We start from the raw sequence: 17315 nt of genomic DNA, 5'->3' as shown, positions 1-17315 counted from the left end.
CGTCATGATGCTGTTTGCTTTCAGAAGTCACTAGAAAACAATCGGTTGGACTAGATTTTATTTGCTGGTAACTGAGAATACAAGTCCATGACACACTTTTCAGATTTTTATATTTAAACTATATATCCCTTCCTTTCTACTTCACAATAGTCTACAATGTGCTTAGTATACTTAAAATATAACACTTTTCCTCTTGTTTGCTGTTAACAATCATTTGAAATATATCTAGATTTTAGTTTCACTTTGTTGTCAGTGAAAGTTTTAGTTCATTCTTTAATGCAGAGGTTTCCAAGTAAATCAAGTTCTCCTTTTTTATTTTATAGTATTATTTATTATTCAAATGTAAAAATGATTTTGCATGTTTGCTGTGTTTGAAAAAAAAAAAAAGGCATTTAGTTTTCAAATTCCTTTAGGGTTGGGTGAACAAATGAATTTAAAGTCGTGATTTTACCTCATTCTGTCTGTCACCAGCCTACCAAACGCACACCCAATAAAGCTCATGTTTTTTGTCTGTGTGACTCTGGCTGCTGCTTCCATCTGTTACTAAAAAAAAAAAAAAAACATGAGCTCCAATCATGCAAAAAATCCTCCAACATTTACAGTAAGGTTGTCTGTGACTGTTGTTTTCCACACATAAATAGTCGTGTTGTGTTTTTTTCTGCTCTGTCCTGCTTATATTCATAATTAAAGTCCAAATACAGATTTTCCCTGTTTTTATAAGATCCATCATATCCAAAACTCTCACTGTTTTCAGTATAGAAACACAGCAGCCCACAGCATGCACTTTGAACTTTTTTTAAAAAGTCAGATAATGGGTGAGGACTGAAGCTTTGATGCAGAAATGGGAATGATCTTACAATTCTTTCATGTTCTGTTTGATTCAAAGCTCCTACAATTTAGTTTTTTGTGTTCCAGTTTGAGTCTGACCTCAAAGAAAACGGGCAGGAAACCTCAGATCAGGGCATTTAAAATAAAAAAGCTGGATCACTTGAAGTGTATATTACACAGATGGTCAAAATCAAGCATGACAGATTTTTCTATTGTCCTTTCCTGCTGGATGTTGTGTGGACTGTGGTCGCCTGGGTGACCGGGGTTGGAACAGGAAGTGCTATGCATCTTATCATGTCCTCTCATGTCCCCATCCTTTTCCTCTGCTGTTTCCTCTCTTGACAGCTGGACCTTTCCTGTTATTGTTGTGGGACCAAAGAGGCGGCCATGTGTAAACACACTTACAGAGAACAATGACCATCATTTTTAGAACTATTTTTGGTCCTCCTTATTTAAACTCCTATTTATTCTGTGTAACTCTTACTTCATGATTTATTCAGACCCGTTGTTTTAATTCTGAGACGTTTTGGAGAAGAACTGCTGCATGTTTCCCTGCGTAGCAGTAAGATTCCTGGAGAACTCCAGACTGAAATGGGACCAAGGACTGCTCAGATCCACAGTTCATACTCAGACATAACACCCCATGGGCATGCTTCCTGACTTTGCATCCTGTTATTCTTAACATTCCTTATCTTCTATTCTCACATCTTGTTGCAGACATCCTGTACTTCATTTCACTCAGAACCCCTCCCCTCAAACACATTCCTGTGGTGTATGTGCGCGTGTGTATGGAAAACATGAATACTTGTTTGTATGGCTGTGAGTCCAGGTGCCTGCTTGGTCAGGTAGAGACACTTCTGACATCCAGACACCTCCTTTTTCTTAACAACTATGACCTGATAATTATTGTTTTCTTTTACCTACATTAACATATTTAGCATAATGTTGTCCAAAAATGATCAAATCCAATTTTTATTGAATATTTATTGTATCACTGCAATATCAGCTTATTGAATGATGTTTTATGCTTTGTAAAAAGGCAAATATTTTACAAAGCATAAAAAATACACCTGTCAATCTCATCATATTCTGCTTTTACCCTTTAATAAAAATGCTACTGATTTTAGCAGGATTTCTGCGTATTTTCATGCACTATTTGCCAATCAGTCCCACTTTTGGTTTAATAAGCAAAAGTAAACATAAACAAACTTTGTTTTTCCTTCCTTCTCCATTAGTGTGTACTTTCACTTAAAGAAAATAAATCCAATCTACCCTTGTAAAAGTTGAAGTAAACCCAGAAATCAAGTACTTACTGAATATTGTGAATCAGAGTCATGTTTATTTGCCAGGTTTGCACACAAACTTTGGTTAAGTCTCAATGAAGAACTTTTAAAGTATAAATATGTAAAAGGTGACAAAACTGTCTCTGTTGTGAAAGCCTCAATGTGAAAGTCTAAACAGTTTGTGTCCAGGATGTGTGGTATCTGCCTTCTTCCTGACCCATACAAGTCCTGAAAGGAGGGAAGGTCAGCCCATTCAGGTTGTGTAACGTGGGTAGAGATGAGGAGAAAATGACTGGAGCTGTCAGGTTATTGGGTTAAACACTTAAATCAGAATTAAGTACTTTTTTTCTGCATCCTTCCTGCTCTTTGTGCTGCTTAAACATCTCATTCTAGCTGCTCCTCTCCCTACATTTGTACGTTTTTATTTCATAAAACCTTTACTCTCTGATGCCTAATTGAGGCGGTTTCTTTTCTTCTGTTTTGATAGTATGTACTCTGTGAAATTTGTGAAACCATTTTAAGCTCATGAGGCTTCTCTGTGAAAGCCAGGCTGTTAAATGACAATCGCTTTGGATTCCAATTTAACGCTACATCCGCCTCTCCTTTAGGTGAAGGAAACTGCGCTCAAGTCGTCTGGATTCGCTTGATATTTTTGAAGGAGTCTGAGTCTGCAATTGTGTGCATTAGGTTGGCTGATTTGGCTGAGGTAGCAAATTGGTTTGCTTTACAAAGTGAAGTAAGAAGAAAGGGAGCTGCAGAGAACTTCTTAAAAAATACTAAAAAGGTTAAAGTTGTGAGAAAAACTGCTGGCTTCTTGTTTTCACCACACTACTTCTTGAATGTCCATCATCTATCTCCCATCTTGGGGTGACTCCCTCAAACTTGTACATATAGAAGCACACCCCCACTGTCCCCAGCCTCCTGCTGGGAGTATTAAAGCTTAGCCACTTGCAGCGGCCATTAGAAGCGAACCATTATGGTCCTGTATCAAGTTAACCCTCCCTTTCAGTACCAGCAAGCTCTGTGGCAGATCCCAATAAGTGCAGAAAACTGCCACTCCCACGGCTCATTGAGCCGCCAGCTTGCCACCCCACTAACAGACAGCCCCATAAAGCAGTTCCACATCATCAAAGATGGAGATGATCCCGTTTTTCTAATTTTAGATTGGGGTCCTAATGGCTTTCTAGATACTATCGGAAGCTCTTTTACTTTAAAGCTGGGGGCTTTGATGGCGTGGATGTATCTGGGAGAGAGAAGTTTTATCTCACAGCCCTGATTACGTTTATATGACCATCTGGATCTATTAGCACATTTAATTCGATTTAAAAAATTGACAAATGACACAGAAAGCAACACCCTTTTTGTAGTTATATTGTTTCTTCTGTTGCTACTAATACATTCCAACAAGATGCACTGATTAGGATTTTCATGTTTTTGATGCATTCCTCGACCGAAGATGTTGAGTTGTTGTTGTTGACCTGCTGATCCCAGATCAGAGCTGTTCAAAGACAAAATGTCTGATTCTGACCAACTGATTGATTGGTGTTTTAAAATACACCCACCAGGCTTTTCTGGTCAGTACAGATTTCCGTTTGAGGTCCAACCTGCCATTTTTGGGGGTCATGGTGTGGAATTTTATATTCTAGTTTCTGAGGTGAAGGTAGTTATTTGATATTCTGAATAAAGGAACTTGATGGACAAGAAAAATTAAATATGCTCATTTAAGCTTAAAGCCATCAGTTCCTAAACTGTATTTGCTCTTAGTTTTAAAACATTAAAGGAAATTGGATGATTCTAATCACTGACCAATTGATTAGTATATCTGCATGCTTTAATAAAGTTTTTAATAAAGTCAGTATTAGATGCAATAACAGTTTTTTCTTTACAGTGTTACATTTTTAAAGCCCCCTTGAGAGCTTTTTTTCAGGTTCGCTAACCTGCTAATGGCTCCAAGAGCGATTCTCGGTTTCCTGTCATGGGCGATAGCTTGGCTCCAATTGTATGATTAAGACTGCGGCCATCCTGCAGAATTAATTTGAGTCTAATCAGACGTCTACATGATTGTATTACGTGGATAAGAATCTGAACATCTCCAGAGATTTGATAGTTTCTCTTGTCTCCGTTTCTGCCTCTCACCCGTCTCTGTTTAGCTCTGCCTTTCCTTCTCTCCTTGTCTGCATCATCTGTTTGCTTTGTTTAATCACCAAACTAACACGCTCTGACACTTTTTTTCTAGCTCGCTGTCCCCATTACTGCCAGCAGTCACAGAAAGCTCCCTTCAGCCAGGAACCTTTTTTCTCTTCCTGCATCCAGTCAAGCTGACAGCCCCAGAAAACATTACGTTTGCCACCGATTATGATAAATGGCTTTGCTGATTGCTGTTCTTGGCCATCACCACACCTACATGTTCCCATTTTAGAATACATATTCTCAAGGCTTCAGGCAGAATAGAAGATGCACCAGACTTCTTGTTATCTCCGACTTACAAGAAAGTAACATTTAGAGGTGCTCAATCAGACAATTGTGTAGTACCAATTTCTGGTTTCTTAAAGATCTTACAACTTAAGTAATGCCAGCTTTTCGATAGAGATAGAAAGAGTTACCTGTGTTTTTGTTGGTTACTAAAAAAAATAAGGCTGAGCCGGATCTGTGGTGAATAAACATCTGACTAAAATACCAAAAAAAATCTTAATTTTCTAAGTTTACTCAGGTTTTTCCTAATATCAACAGTGATGTTCAGAACCTTCATTTCTGATAGGATTCTCCAGTCATTACCAAGATTTGTGGATTTTGATCTGTTTTTTATTTAACCCCTCATTGTCTGAATTTATTTTCATTATATAAAATTCTTAATTATTAATGTTTTTAAATATAAATTATTTTCAATATTACAGAAACCCAACAAATTAGGGTTTGTGTAAATTATTAAATAGGCAAATTACTGGATTTAAGCAGAGCTGGACATAACTGAACACTAGATGGCAGCAAAGTATTTCCAGTTAACTGCTTGGTATGCATAGATTATGCATCAAGAGGCGTTACTGCTGTTCACTACCTTGGTTCTGTGGAAGTTTAAGATGAATATGAATCTAAAGTTTAAAGCGGTTTAAAGTTAATATTGCCAGAGTTAATAGAAGATTTTGAAAGAAAATTAGGGATTTAAGTATTGAAGTAAGATAATGGATATGTAATGTAAACCGGACTAGTCGTTATCCTGCCTTCAAACTTTAGTATTGTTTATGTGGAACTAGGGATGCAGTTTAGATATTTGTTTTGTTTACAATAATCTGGATTATCTGAGCTCTTTTGTCTCTGAGCAGCTATGGCGTTCTGCTTTAAATCTCTCAATCTGTAACTTGAACATGAACCGGTGGCTAGTAACGCAAGCTAGTGGAACTTCCTGCAGTATTTGTTTAGCAGCTTTTTCTCCCAGGCAGTCTTCCTCCTCCCTCCGTTATTTCTGTGGGTTCATGCTCTCGGGGGAGCCTTGCTTACAAACGCACACAGGCTCATTAGCTCATGTGTGGGTGTTTTAACGTTTATTTAGGAGTTAGGTGTTTGTTTTTTAGTCTTGTGTGTATACTTGAAGGTTTTGCAGGGACACTGTCCAGGACGGAGTTCGCTGTAGTTGTTTTCTCGCCTGTGTTGTTATTTTCAGCAGCTGCAGCTCATTATTGAGGATCAGAAAGCAGAACGTGCTGCTTTCAAGGATGGAGTTGGCTGAGTTATGTACATATGTTCATGTGCACAGTTAAAGGCAGCATTTCTAGCCACACGGTTTGGCTAAGAATGCCTTTCTGTAACAGAAAGGTTGTTTTTCTGTTATAGTGTGTAAGCAGTTTTCTAGAAGGCAAAACCTGTCCTCAATTTGTATGGATGAATAACTCCTATGCTGATTTTCTGTTTACCCATGTGCTGGTGTGTTTATTTTTTACCTGACTCAGACAGAGGAGTCCAGAAGCCTTCTTGGGTCAGTTCCATACTTCGTGGCCTATCCTCATCCTGAACACTTTCACTTTACTGGCTTTCCTAGACGGTCTGTAAATATATTAGAATAATGTCTGGCTTTAAAGATGATGCTTTTAGCAATACCTTTATAAAGGCTGTCATTAAAAGTTTGACCTCTTAGTTATGCTAATTAGTTTTGTTGTGAATACAGCCAAACTGTGTCTAAATTACCACATATGTTGTTTGATACATATTCCTCTCTAGCTAAGAATACTGTTATATCTGATATAATAGTATTATTTAAAAAAAAAAAACTTCTAGATTCTACTTCGTTGACAAAATCAAATCTATTCTGTCTAATTCCATGCTTTATAAGTTCTGTACTGGTGCAGTTATCAAATAAGTTTTTTATTAAGTACATTTATGTCTGTGGTTTGAAATAGAAACATTTTAAGTTCATTCAGTAATTTCTGCATTGGACTGGGATCGGTCGATACTAAGCATCATGCATTTTTATTATTATAACCAATTTTGAGTGGTTTAATTTCAAGTTGTGTTTGTATTTAAGGTTGAATTATATTTCTGCTGATTATACAGATTAATTAAAAAAAGACAAAAAAAATCCAATTCAAGCACAATATGACCAATCTGGACCCAAACACTTTAAGAGCCCAGTGGCAGCAGTACACTATGTACTGTGTGTACTGTAGCTCTAGGAACAGAAAAAATAAAATCAATATTTATTTGTAAGAGTCAAAACTCCAATGAATTCCAGCTTGGTTGCTATCTGCTTTTAGTTCTCAGGACGTGCCTACTTCCAGTTTTGTATGACTGGACTCACAGGTTTTGAAGAGTTTCGTTCCCGTTGTGGAAAATTTCTTCTGTTGCTTTGCGAAAGCAAAATGCCTGAAGCAGCAGTTTCAGAGTCCCAAAAGAATTTGTGATGAAATCCCTAGTCTTTTTCCTGTGTCCAAAGTTCAGCCTTGCTGTATTACATTCTTTATATTTTCCAGTCACTATTTTATAACAGTTAGAGTTGTGCTCCAGGTTACTTTCTCATGCATACGGCGGATAGACAAGACGGATTCACCGTTTAGAAACTGGTAGGCTGTGATGAATGAAAGCAGCGCCTATTTGGATTTATGCATTTCAAAATAAGTTTTGATGTTTGATTTAGCAATCTTCACATCTTGACTAAGGCTATTTCACAGCCTTTGTTAGGCTGGATTGGTTGTGAAACAGTCATTATTAGATGTTATTTATTGTGGTTTAGTTAAGTATTATGTACAAAGTCACAGATTGGCAGTTAGGATCATTAGTTTAGTCTGTGGTTAACAGTGGGAAGGAAAATCCAGATGATTAATATAGTTTTGTAAAGCCATGTCCTGCCCAGATAGATAATTGCCATTTTTCTTTTACTTCGACAACTAAATATGACAGCAATATCGAGTGGACCTTCAGTGGTTAGGAACCACAGCTGGCCATTGGTTGCTAAAATCTACAAATAGTTGAGACCCCTTTTAAAAATGCTTATAACATGTTTTAGTAGTCCAAACACCAAATATACATTAATATCCATTAATAGAGTGGAAATTATCTTGGCAGTTCTGTACCACAGAAGCTAACATCCTCAGTCTTTCTTTTTTCTTCAAAGGAAAATAAATGCTGGTCCTGGATTGAGTGCTTTGGAAATGCCAGCCAATAAACAGCACTGTGTCTAGGTATTTCTGGTTCCCAGGCTAGATGTTCTTTCAGATATTTTAGAAATGCCCTATGAAACAATCCGCTAATGGGTGACTTTTCCTTGGAGTCAAATTTCACAGAAAAAATTGTGAATACTGAACGGCATAAAGGCTGGGGTCCACTGTATCTGGATGAAATGATAAACCGTCTTAGTAAAGGTTTCTCTTAAAACAGAGGTTTTTCTGCATGGAGCCATATACTGCCAGTTATTGGATAGACATATCTGTACTAATAAACCTCTGCTGAAAACAATAGCATATCTCCATGACACAATAAAACTCACTCAATACGGCTACCATTTTTGGGCACTTTTGAAAAGAGATACTTATACTTATTTTTAATTTTAAGAATGAAGGACAAACTGTGCTTAACTATGTTGTGAGCACAGCAAAGTCATTGAAGAAACAGGAATAGTTTTAAGTTTCAATATCAAAGGATTGTGCAGCTGCAGACAGAGAGCGAGGAAAGATGGGCTGTGAGTTGTTGATAAAACCTAGAAATAAAGACACTTTTAAAGTTTCAGTCTCCCCCCAAAAGCAGAGTAGACTTCCGCTTTAAAAGCTCAGCCCCTCTCCTATATGCATGTCCTGTCAGACCTCTAAACGGCTGAGGCGGAGTGTCATCTTGGATAAAGTTGTCTGTGCCGTGAATAAAGGCCAGGAATGCATTAAACACCCAAATCCTTTCAGTTTGCAAAGGGTAACCAGGCTTTGTGATGGCTAAAGTGCTCATCTTTAAAGTGAAAAAGCGTGTTTCTCCAGAGAGTCTTGTTTTACTCACCACCGCCACATTTAGGTGCATTTATGATTGCAGTAGCTTCCTTTTTTTTCGGAGGGAATCTCATTACGCTACCTCAGCTTTGTAGAAGTTCTCCTCCCTGGTGGAAACGATGGCTGGAGCAAAGCGACGTGTGCAGGTGGATAAAAATGGCAGGCGTCTGAACAATTTTTGATCTTAAATCACCCCACGCAAGAAGACTTTCAAACTATCTGCAGGATGTGAACATTTGATAATTTTTGGTTTACAGATTAATTGGTGTTAGGGTCGGATCTGTTTCAGATGGCAGATTTTATCAACCTAATACCAGGCATCACAAGACAACCAAAGCAGCTTTTCTCTTGTAAAGCGGACAGCATTGATTATTTGGCCATTACGCTCCTTTTCTATGCTTTGCATGCAGACAGAGGTACGCAGCTTGGTCAGAGGATGGTTGGCTCTGAGCCCACACGCCGAGGACAAAGCAGTTACAGAGCACGTCTATTTTTGACCTCTTAACGGACCTGTTCCCATTCTCCTATGGAGCAGCTCTCATTGTCTGATGTTCACCTGTCTTTAACCTGATTACAGCAGCTCCTCCGGGACTTGTCCATTGTTTTTTAATATAGCGCTTGGTTTTTTTGAGGTTGTGAATAAAGTTTCTCCCTTGAAGTATCCTGCTGTCAGACCTCGGACCCCTCCACCTGTCACAGGATAACGGAAGATGAGGAGAAATCATTTATTTTCCTGACAAAGGGCAGATAGATATGCAGGCACTGTCTGTAACATTTTCCTTTTCTCTTCAGAGTTTGACAACCTCAGAAACTGAGCGAAGCAAAAAGGGATGGATAAAGTGAGACATGTTTTAACTTTTATCAAGGCAGAAAGGAGCTGTTAAGAGTGTAGAGGCACATCTAAGCCTGAATCTCTCCACTCTGGCTTTAAGTTTTACTTTTTTGATCTGATCGACCTTCCACACACCCTATAATAATGATAAAGGTTGATGTTCTGTCCTTAGTTTAATTTTATTTTATATTTAGCTCTCGGGATCCTTTCAGTTTGTGCTCCACCTGTTTCCCTTTGGTTCAAAATTGTCAAGAAAATATCTGTTGTATATGGTGAGAAGTAGGGAAAAAAAAATACTGGAACAAAAAATTTATGCCAGTTGATGGTTTTCTGCTTTAAATGCCAGTTTTAGCGATTAAAGTATTTCTTTGTTTTAGACAAAAAAAATTCACAAAGTTGAAAGTTGATTTGGGGACCACAACTACACCACAAATACGTGAAAAAGTTAATACTTGAGACTCCTTCTCAAATGCTTAGTTTAATAGTTGAAATACTAAATATGCATTAATACGTGCAGTGGACACCATCTTAGCAATAAAGTGGAACCTAACAGACGCTCCAAACGTACTATTGATGTAAATTGATTTGTGGTACATCAAAATATCTTCGCCTAGTAGAAAATGTTAGCATAAAATTCACAAATTTCATCCAGGAAGATGGAAATGAAACAGAAATAACACAAATTGTTCCATTTGGTTTCAAAAACCAATATGGAGTCACTTTAAAACACTAACCTCTGAAGACACTAGAAAGTTCCTTTAACTTCCTTCCAAGTATGTATTTACTAAGACTACCAGGGATGGTTATTTTGGTGGGTGACTAATCCTTTAACCATTGGTCATCATTTTTTAAATGTAGTTTTCTGTTGCGAGAACCTGTAAATTATAAGAAGCAACAGCAAAGGTTTATGGTACTGACCACCAATTCCTGCATGGACTTCAGCTGCCAGTTAAAATCCATTAATTCGTTCTGTTTTGGCAAACTGCAGCACAATGTGCCCAATGTGTGTTAATGACGATGAAGTATGCAGCACATGATGTGGATGTGTTATAACTTGCTGAAACTTGCCGGTCCAGAGTGGCAGATGTCTTCACAGTTCTGAGGAAAAGTGAGCTCTGCTTGACACTGGAGACGACACAAAATCTGCTCGTGACAGAGTTCAATGAAAGTCCTTTTCTGACAACCCAGTTTATTTTCTCCTGCTTTTGTTAATTCATTCCTCCTTTAACACCGCCCCTCTCACTCAAGTTGGTGATGCACACTTAAAACCCACTTCTCCACACTCATGAGGCTTTCTGCTGGGGTGGACAGATAGATAAATGATTTTTGTCGGCCTTGTAAAGCAAGGGGTAATTTTTGGGTGAATGCATTGCTTCAGAAAAGAGTTGCAGCACTAAAATTAGAGGTTGTCAAATGTCGCACGTCTTCGTTGATGGCTCGGTTCGGCCCCCTTATGTTAATGTGGCATTTCGGCAAGAGGAAATAACAGTTTGGAAGAGGCGGGATTGCTACTGGTGCTTGTTGGGTTGCATTGTCAAATATGAATAAGGGTTTTTTCTCACCTTTTATCAGAGGACAAATACTCTTTAGACACTTCAGATCTGTAGTGTTTTTCTTCTAAATAATTTAACTTTTTAAACAAGGTAATGATCTAAGCTGCACAATATTAGCTCATCTTGTCTCTTAACTGTTTGCAACAATACAACATGTGTAGGGTCTGTCAATGTTCACTTAAAGAGACAAAACATGTAATTCTCAAAACTGTAAGCTGATTAGCCATTACAGAGATGAAAGTAGGGCATAATATGGCTTGCCTCCTGCGGAGAAATGATATAATCTTATTTCTGGGTTAGATACCAGGAGAAGGAAGTCATCATATGGAAAGACTGAGACTATCTTTGAAATCTGCAGTGCTAAGGTCATGTGACTCGTAAAAGCTTCACTCTGAAGCTATGCAAGTAGACTGCAGATGACTTTGGCAGGTGTTTTTTTATTTTTTACAGTTTCAGGATAGTTTCTCTTTCTAACAGAAATTCCATCAGATTTAATTTCCTGTCTATTGCTTGAATCCATTCGTTGGAAATTGTGCACTGGAAAAGTGTAGCTCCTTGACCTGAAATGACCCCTGTGTAACTTTAAACACCACATATGTGGTGACATATGTGGTGTCACCACATATGTCATATGACAGTAAAATCTAATGCAAGTCTGGCCCGGCTTCAGGTTTTCCATCATTTCTTTGGCGGTCAGGGATTCTCGGCTTAGTGCGACTATAGTTAGCTTTAGGTTAATTTAGAAGCTCCTAAAGGGGAAAAGTTTCTGGATGATACCTGCTGTGTACAACACCTAACATCCTCCTTAAATCCTTCTGAGACACCGAGCCTTTTCTCTCTCAAACCTGTCGCCTCCGATCTCTGCCTATTGATCCGATTTTTCTCTCTCTTTTTGCTCGGTGACAGTGTGATTGTGTGGAAAAAGCGTCTTGGCAAGTTGCTGTGTAACCCGAGTCTTTTGTCTTTTTATGTATGTCAGAACTGCAGCTGTCAGTCTTCAGTGACATTTCCACACATGTGGACATTAAATGAAAAGCAGCATTTCTTTGTCTTGACTCTTTTCTTCTGTTGTGGAAGCTTGTTGGTTTTCCAATCAACAGGAAATGGTTTTTCATGCGTGAGTGCAACAGAATGTTTTAGTAAGAAGAGATATATTAGTTGGATCAGAGCTGCCTGGTCTTATTATTTTCCATCTCACTCAGATTCCTGAGGAGAACAGCAGTGGTCTTAACCCTCACAGTTGCTGTGGTACAGATGCACAGTATATAAAACTGCATTGCAATCGCAAAGGAAGTGCTTGGGTGCAATACAATAAGCTAAATACTTTCTATTAATTGTTTTTCTCTTTTCTTTTTGTCTTTCTACCAAAATCTGAATGGCAGAAGTCTTCAGTCTGGTGCTTTGGTCACAACAGGCCCCTTTTTTGAATGACATTTTGTTTACAGAGAATTCATAATTCATTTTATTTATAGTTTAAATTTAGTTTATTTTGGATATTTAAAATATCATCCAGCTGTGTTAAATGTTCATTTGACTGTAAAGTTTATTGAAATTTGTGAACATGTTCTTAGATTATTATACCACCTTTACCATTATCCTTCTTGAAAATGCTATTGTTTATTACAATAACTTCTGGGACAATTTATCGTCCAGCAACATTTGCTGTTACATTGTGACCGGCCTACTATTATGTTTATTGCCATGTTGACATTCTCTTTTTCTATGTTCCTGCTTGACTCGCTTCAAGCAGGAACATTGATTAGTCTCAGTTATTTAAAAGCTTCAGAACCACAAATTCGTACTTTTGATGCACTCTGAGGTAATCTTGTAATTCCCTCATTCTGTGTCGGATTCAAAACAATCATCTCGGTCAAATAAGTTTCAGTCCTTATAAATAAATGTAAAAAAATCAGCAGGCCTGACCTCTTAGAAAGCAGGAAATTATAATTAGTCATGACAAATCTGATTGGTGTATCGCTGATGGAAAGAAAAGGGAAGATTAGGCAAAATGTCAGTGACTCGCTGCCAAGTAGTGAATGTGAAGGTGTGCATGTTTTACTAATGGTGCCATCCTTATCTGTAACATCTGTAAAAAAAAAATGCAATCCTCTTCTGTGCTTCAGTGTATTTACGTCAGATTTCTGTTGGTCATGAGTTTACATATGACTTTAGGTTTTTGCACACCAATCAAGTGAATATGGCAGGATTTTTACTTTTTGTAAATAAAACCAAAACCGTATAATTGCCCTTTTAGTAATCTTTGTTCCTTTTTAATTATGTTTCAGAGATCAACAGAGTGCGTAAAGATATGTACAGTGACACAGTGAACGGCCTTGTGGACAGACACCCGCTGGAGCTGCCCGAACCCATCGGACCCATCGTTCACCTGCAGGAAAAACTGTTTGTGCCTGTCAAAGAGTACCCAGATGTAAGTTCAGCAATTCTGAGCCTCTTTTTGTTCTTCTCAATGTTAAAGCTTTGAAACAAATTATCCAATTTGTTTCATAACAGAATATTGCATTTATATTTATAGTTACTTTGTTGTGTGTACAAAACTGTTGGTAAACACAAAGCAAGAAATTGATATTAGTTGGTTCTAATAGCTGGTAGAGCCCGTAGTTTGATGCAGTTTGCTTGTTTGTTCTTTAAAACTAAAACCTGAAATACTGAAGCTGATGAGTTACACCATCATTGCAGTCTTGCTCAAGTGTCACAACTACATAATATCTTTTTTCATTCGGCTTTATTCTTCATTTGAATATCGAAGATGAAAACAAATAATATTTTTTTCTGTGGAGCCATGTTTCTCCTTTAACCCCTTGATGTTTTTTTAGAGTATGATGTATTTAGATATTGTCGTTGATGAGAAGAGATGGTGTAGATGGAGCAGGTCAGAACCCAGCAGGACATGGAATGAGTTTTTTCCTCCTGACTTGATAAAACGCTGAGCACATTTTCATTGCATTCTGTGACTCCAGGCTATTGAGGCTAGCTAGCTTCATTAGCATCTATCATGAATGGATACACCTTTATTCATAGGTGCTCTGTGCGCAAAAAATAACAGGAAAACAAAAAAAAAAACCTTTTTTAATTCTGGCACTATTGGTTCAGTGAGAAGCACAAAGCCAAGACCCACAAATAGACTTCGACATTTCAGTTTTTGTTATTCTTTATTGCAATATAACAAATACCTTGACCATCTTCTATATTTATATTTTTGTTATATCTGAAATCTCACTCCAGGCAGGATTTAAAAAGTCTTAAAAAGTCTCAAATTGAACTTGCTGACCCCATTGGTAAAGATTTTCACTACATTTGTTGTTGTTAAAGCTCATGATAATTGCCACCTGCAACGTCAACTGAATCATTCCCACTACAGAGTGTGAAGTGCAGCATCCTTATGTGGCCTTCGTACTCACTCTGGATGCTGAGCTTCGTGCAGAATTGGGGCGGTGACTCTGCGTTGTGCTTACAACAAGCTGTCAAGTAAGCCACTAAATTAATTAGGTTTCCCCATTTTGGTCATGATGACTTCTGGAGATTCACAGCCTAAAAATGGCAAAGGAACACACACATTTCTCATTCCTGTTTTAGCTCTCCTGCGTCTACATATAACCCCCCAACCTTGTGAGATTTCTAAATAGAGACGGAAAACTGTAAATGCCAGACAGGAGCTGCCAGCCGCTGAGCTGAATGAAGTAAATCCTACTTTCTGTGAAACTAGGTTTGCATGGTGGAAAAAAAACCAACAACAATTGCAAACACTGTAATGCAATAAGAGCTCCTAGATATTTAGCAGACTTAAAGTCACCACAGCATCAGTGTGATTATCCCAAAGGGCTGCTTGGATGCTTTATTTGTCTCATATTTTCTAAGTGTCAGGAAGGTTTAGCTTGTTCTCGGTTAGTTTCCCTCACTTGACACAGACGACGGCGCTCTAGATACTAAAGGTCACAGAGAAAGTATGAAGTGTTGATGACGGATGAGAAACAGAGGAGTGGACAAAAACTGCATTTATATCATAACATTTAACTACATCACCATAATCATGTCTGGGAGTCAGGATTCAATTATGATTTAATATGCTTTGATGTTCTAACAAATCCATTTTTGATGTCACCACACCACCAGATCAGCCACCTACCTCGCTTGACAAAAAACTGACAATTACTCTTAAATGTACATATTGTAATATTTATTTTAGCCGTCTTTTATGTCTTAATTGCATTGAATTCTCACAAAATAATTACACAAAATAACCAGTAATATTTTCTAGGTCTAATATCTACATCATGTTTTTGTTTTTGTTTTTTTTACATTTTCCAAAAAATTTTAACATTCTATAGAAGCAAATTCATCTGGTTTTTATAAGGTTTTGTTTTTTTTTTTTTCATTTTAAAATCCAAAAATAATACACAAACTGTGTTTTTTTTGTTTGTTTTTTTCTTTCTGTATTAGATTTCTATTTTATCTTTTCCAAAAGGTCAGGGAACTTTTGTTCCTCTAAACAAGGCTTATTTAACTGGACTGAGGACAAACATGGCTCTTTAGCTTGTGAAGGCTGCAGACCGTACACAAATAAACATACTCTGAGATTAAATATTTTAGAAAAAAAAAAAAAAAACACAAAATAAGCATCAGAAACATCTGTACCACCAGCGGTATCTGCACATTCCAGACTAAATCTGAACTTATACATAGTGAGTGTAAAATTATCTCCTCATCTGTGACTAAAAACAAAATCCTTCTCAGCGACTTGCTGCTACTATGCTACATTCTTACAGCTAATTTATATTTAGAGCCATGTGACTCTCATTCACCGCTCTCACACCCTCTGCTTTTTTTCAAATGAGGTCATAGTTTAACTTCAATATAAGGTTTAATTTAATCTGACTTCTCCATATCTGCATCTCAGTGCGTTGAAAAATGTATTCCCTCTTCTACATCCAACCAACACATCACTTCCTAATATTGTGCAACATTCATGGTTTGCACCCCAAATATATACGTTTCTATACAATACTGCAGCTGGAGTGAAAAAACTGGGTATTACAGACAACCAGTGGAAAAATGTTCAGCAGACTTCCTCAAGAACTGAGCTTGTCATGTTCTGAGATTAAAGAAGTCTGAACAAAGTGAGTCACAATGTCTTTTTATCCCATTTGTATTTTTAGGAAGGATAAAGAGCGAATCTAATTAGATGCAAGGTAAGGGAATGGATGATGCAAAGAGGGAGAGAGAAAATAAATGAATAACAAAGGAAGGGAAATCTGTCACTTTGTGTCTGCTGCTAAAGGAGAAGAGACCCTGCTGAGGACTCAAAACTTTCAAGCTCATTTCCCAAATTGCACAATTCTTAAAAATATCCAGAGGTTTGCATCTTCCTGACTTCCAGGTTCTCCAATGAAAGCAGATAATGATGTTCTCTGATTTGGCATCACGTCATCTGCTGTGAAAGATTTGGCAGCGTTGTTTTTTTTTTTTTTTTTGAAGCACTTCTGCACACTTTTTTCTCAGATTTAAAAACAAAACTCTTCCAAAGATTTGTCATCTCTTTAGGCTAAGGTCTCACCCACTCACAAGGCCTCCTGCTACCCGGCTGCATGTGCCAGGACCAGGTTTCTCTCGATAATTAGATTGTCCTGGTGCCTGGTTCCTGTGTTGACTCTACCAGAATAACTCTCCTTGCCAGCCCACCTCTGCTCTAATTCCCTTAAGTGTGTCCCTCCTCTGATTTTGTGTGCCCCACTCCACCTCCCTCCACATCAGTCTGCTAATGTGTTTGTGAGTATGACTTATCGCCATCATTCTGTCTGTCTAACCGCCCCCTCACCATTCTTGAAAGTCAGCCATTTCCTGATGTCGTCAGCGGTGCAGAACACTGTCAAGCGCCACCGCGGTGACTGCATCTTGACTGACAGCCGAGTCGCATGCTATCAGATAACTTCAACCTTCAATTAAACCGTATCTATGGCTGGGCTGCTCTCCGAGCAAGCACATGCACATCGCTAGGCAGCTGACTGGCAGCTCCGCGTGTCATTTCTGCTGACCTTCAGGCGTCTGATCGCATGTGTCGCGGGTCTTTTGAACGCATGTCTGTTTCTGCTCTAGTCCCCTGCTTGGTATTTATGTTTGTTGAAGCAGAACGCTGTGGTGAGCAGGAGGACTGGTCAGCTGCTGGCTGCAAACACACATGATTTTGGAAGTCACCTCTGCTGTGCTGACTGTGTGAAACTGGACTCTGAGTTAACTGGTCAACAGCACCGTCTGAACTCTAGAATGCCTTCAAGCTTGTGAGCGCAGAAGCAGCTGGTTCTCACAGTGAGGAGTGTTAAAACATCAGCTTCTGATGTTTTCC

The 17315-nt window shown here is 38.2% G+C and overlaps 1 protein-coding gene across 6 annotated transcripts in view; it reads left to right on the top strand.

Annotated features, from left to right (window-relative positions):
- Positions 1-17315, top strand: part of qkia (QKI, KH domain containing, RNA binding a) — an 82880-nt gene that overhangs the window by 15312 nt on the left and 50253 nt on the right. For all 6 annotated transcript variants that reach the window (XM_055053492.1, XM_055053488.1, XM_055053493.1 and 3 more), the window contains exon 2: positions 13243-13385. In XM_055053492.1, coding sequence (XP_054909467.1) covers positions 13243-13385 — 143 coding nt within the window. The remainder of the gene's footprint in view (positions 1-13242; positions 13386-17315) is intronic.

The sequence above is a fragment of the Poeciliopsis prolifica genome, unplaced genomic scaffold, assembly GCF_027474105.1.
Source record: "Poeciliopsis prolifica strain line A6 unplaced genomic scaffold, Auburn_PproV2 SCAFFOLD037, whole genome shotgun sequence".
Lineage (NCBI taxonomy): Eukaryota > Metazoa > Chordata > Actinopteri > Cyprinodontiformes > Poeciliidae > Poeciliopsis > Poeciliopsis prolifica.
This window is presented reverse-complemented; position numbering and strand designations above follow the sequence as displayed.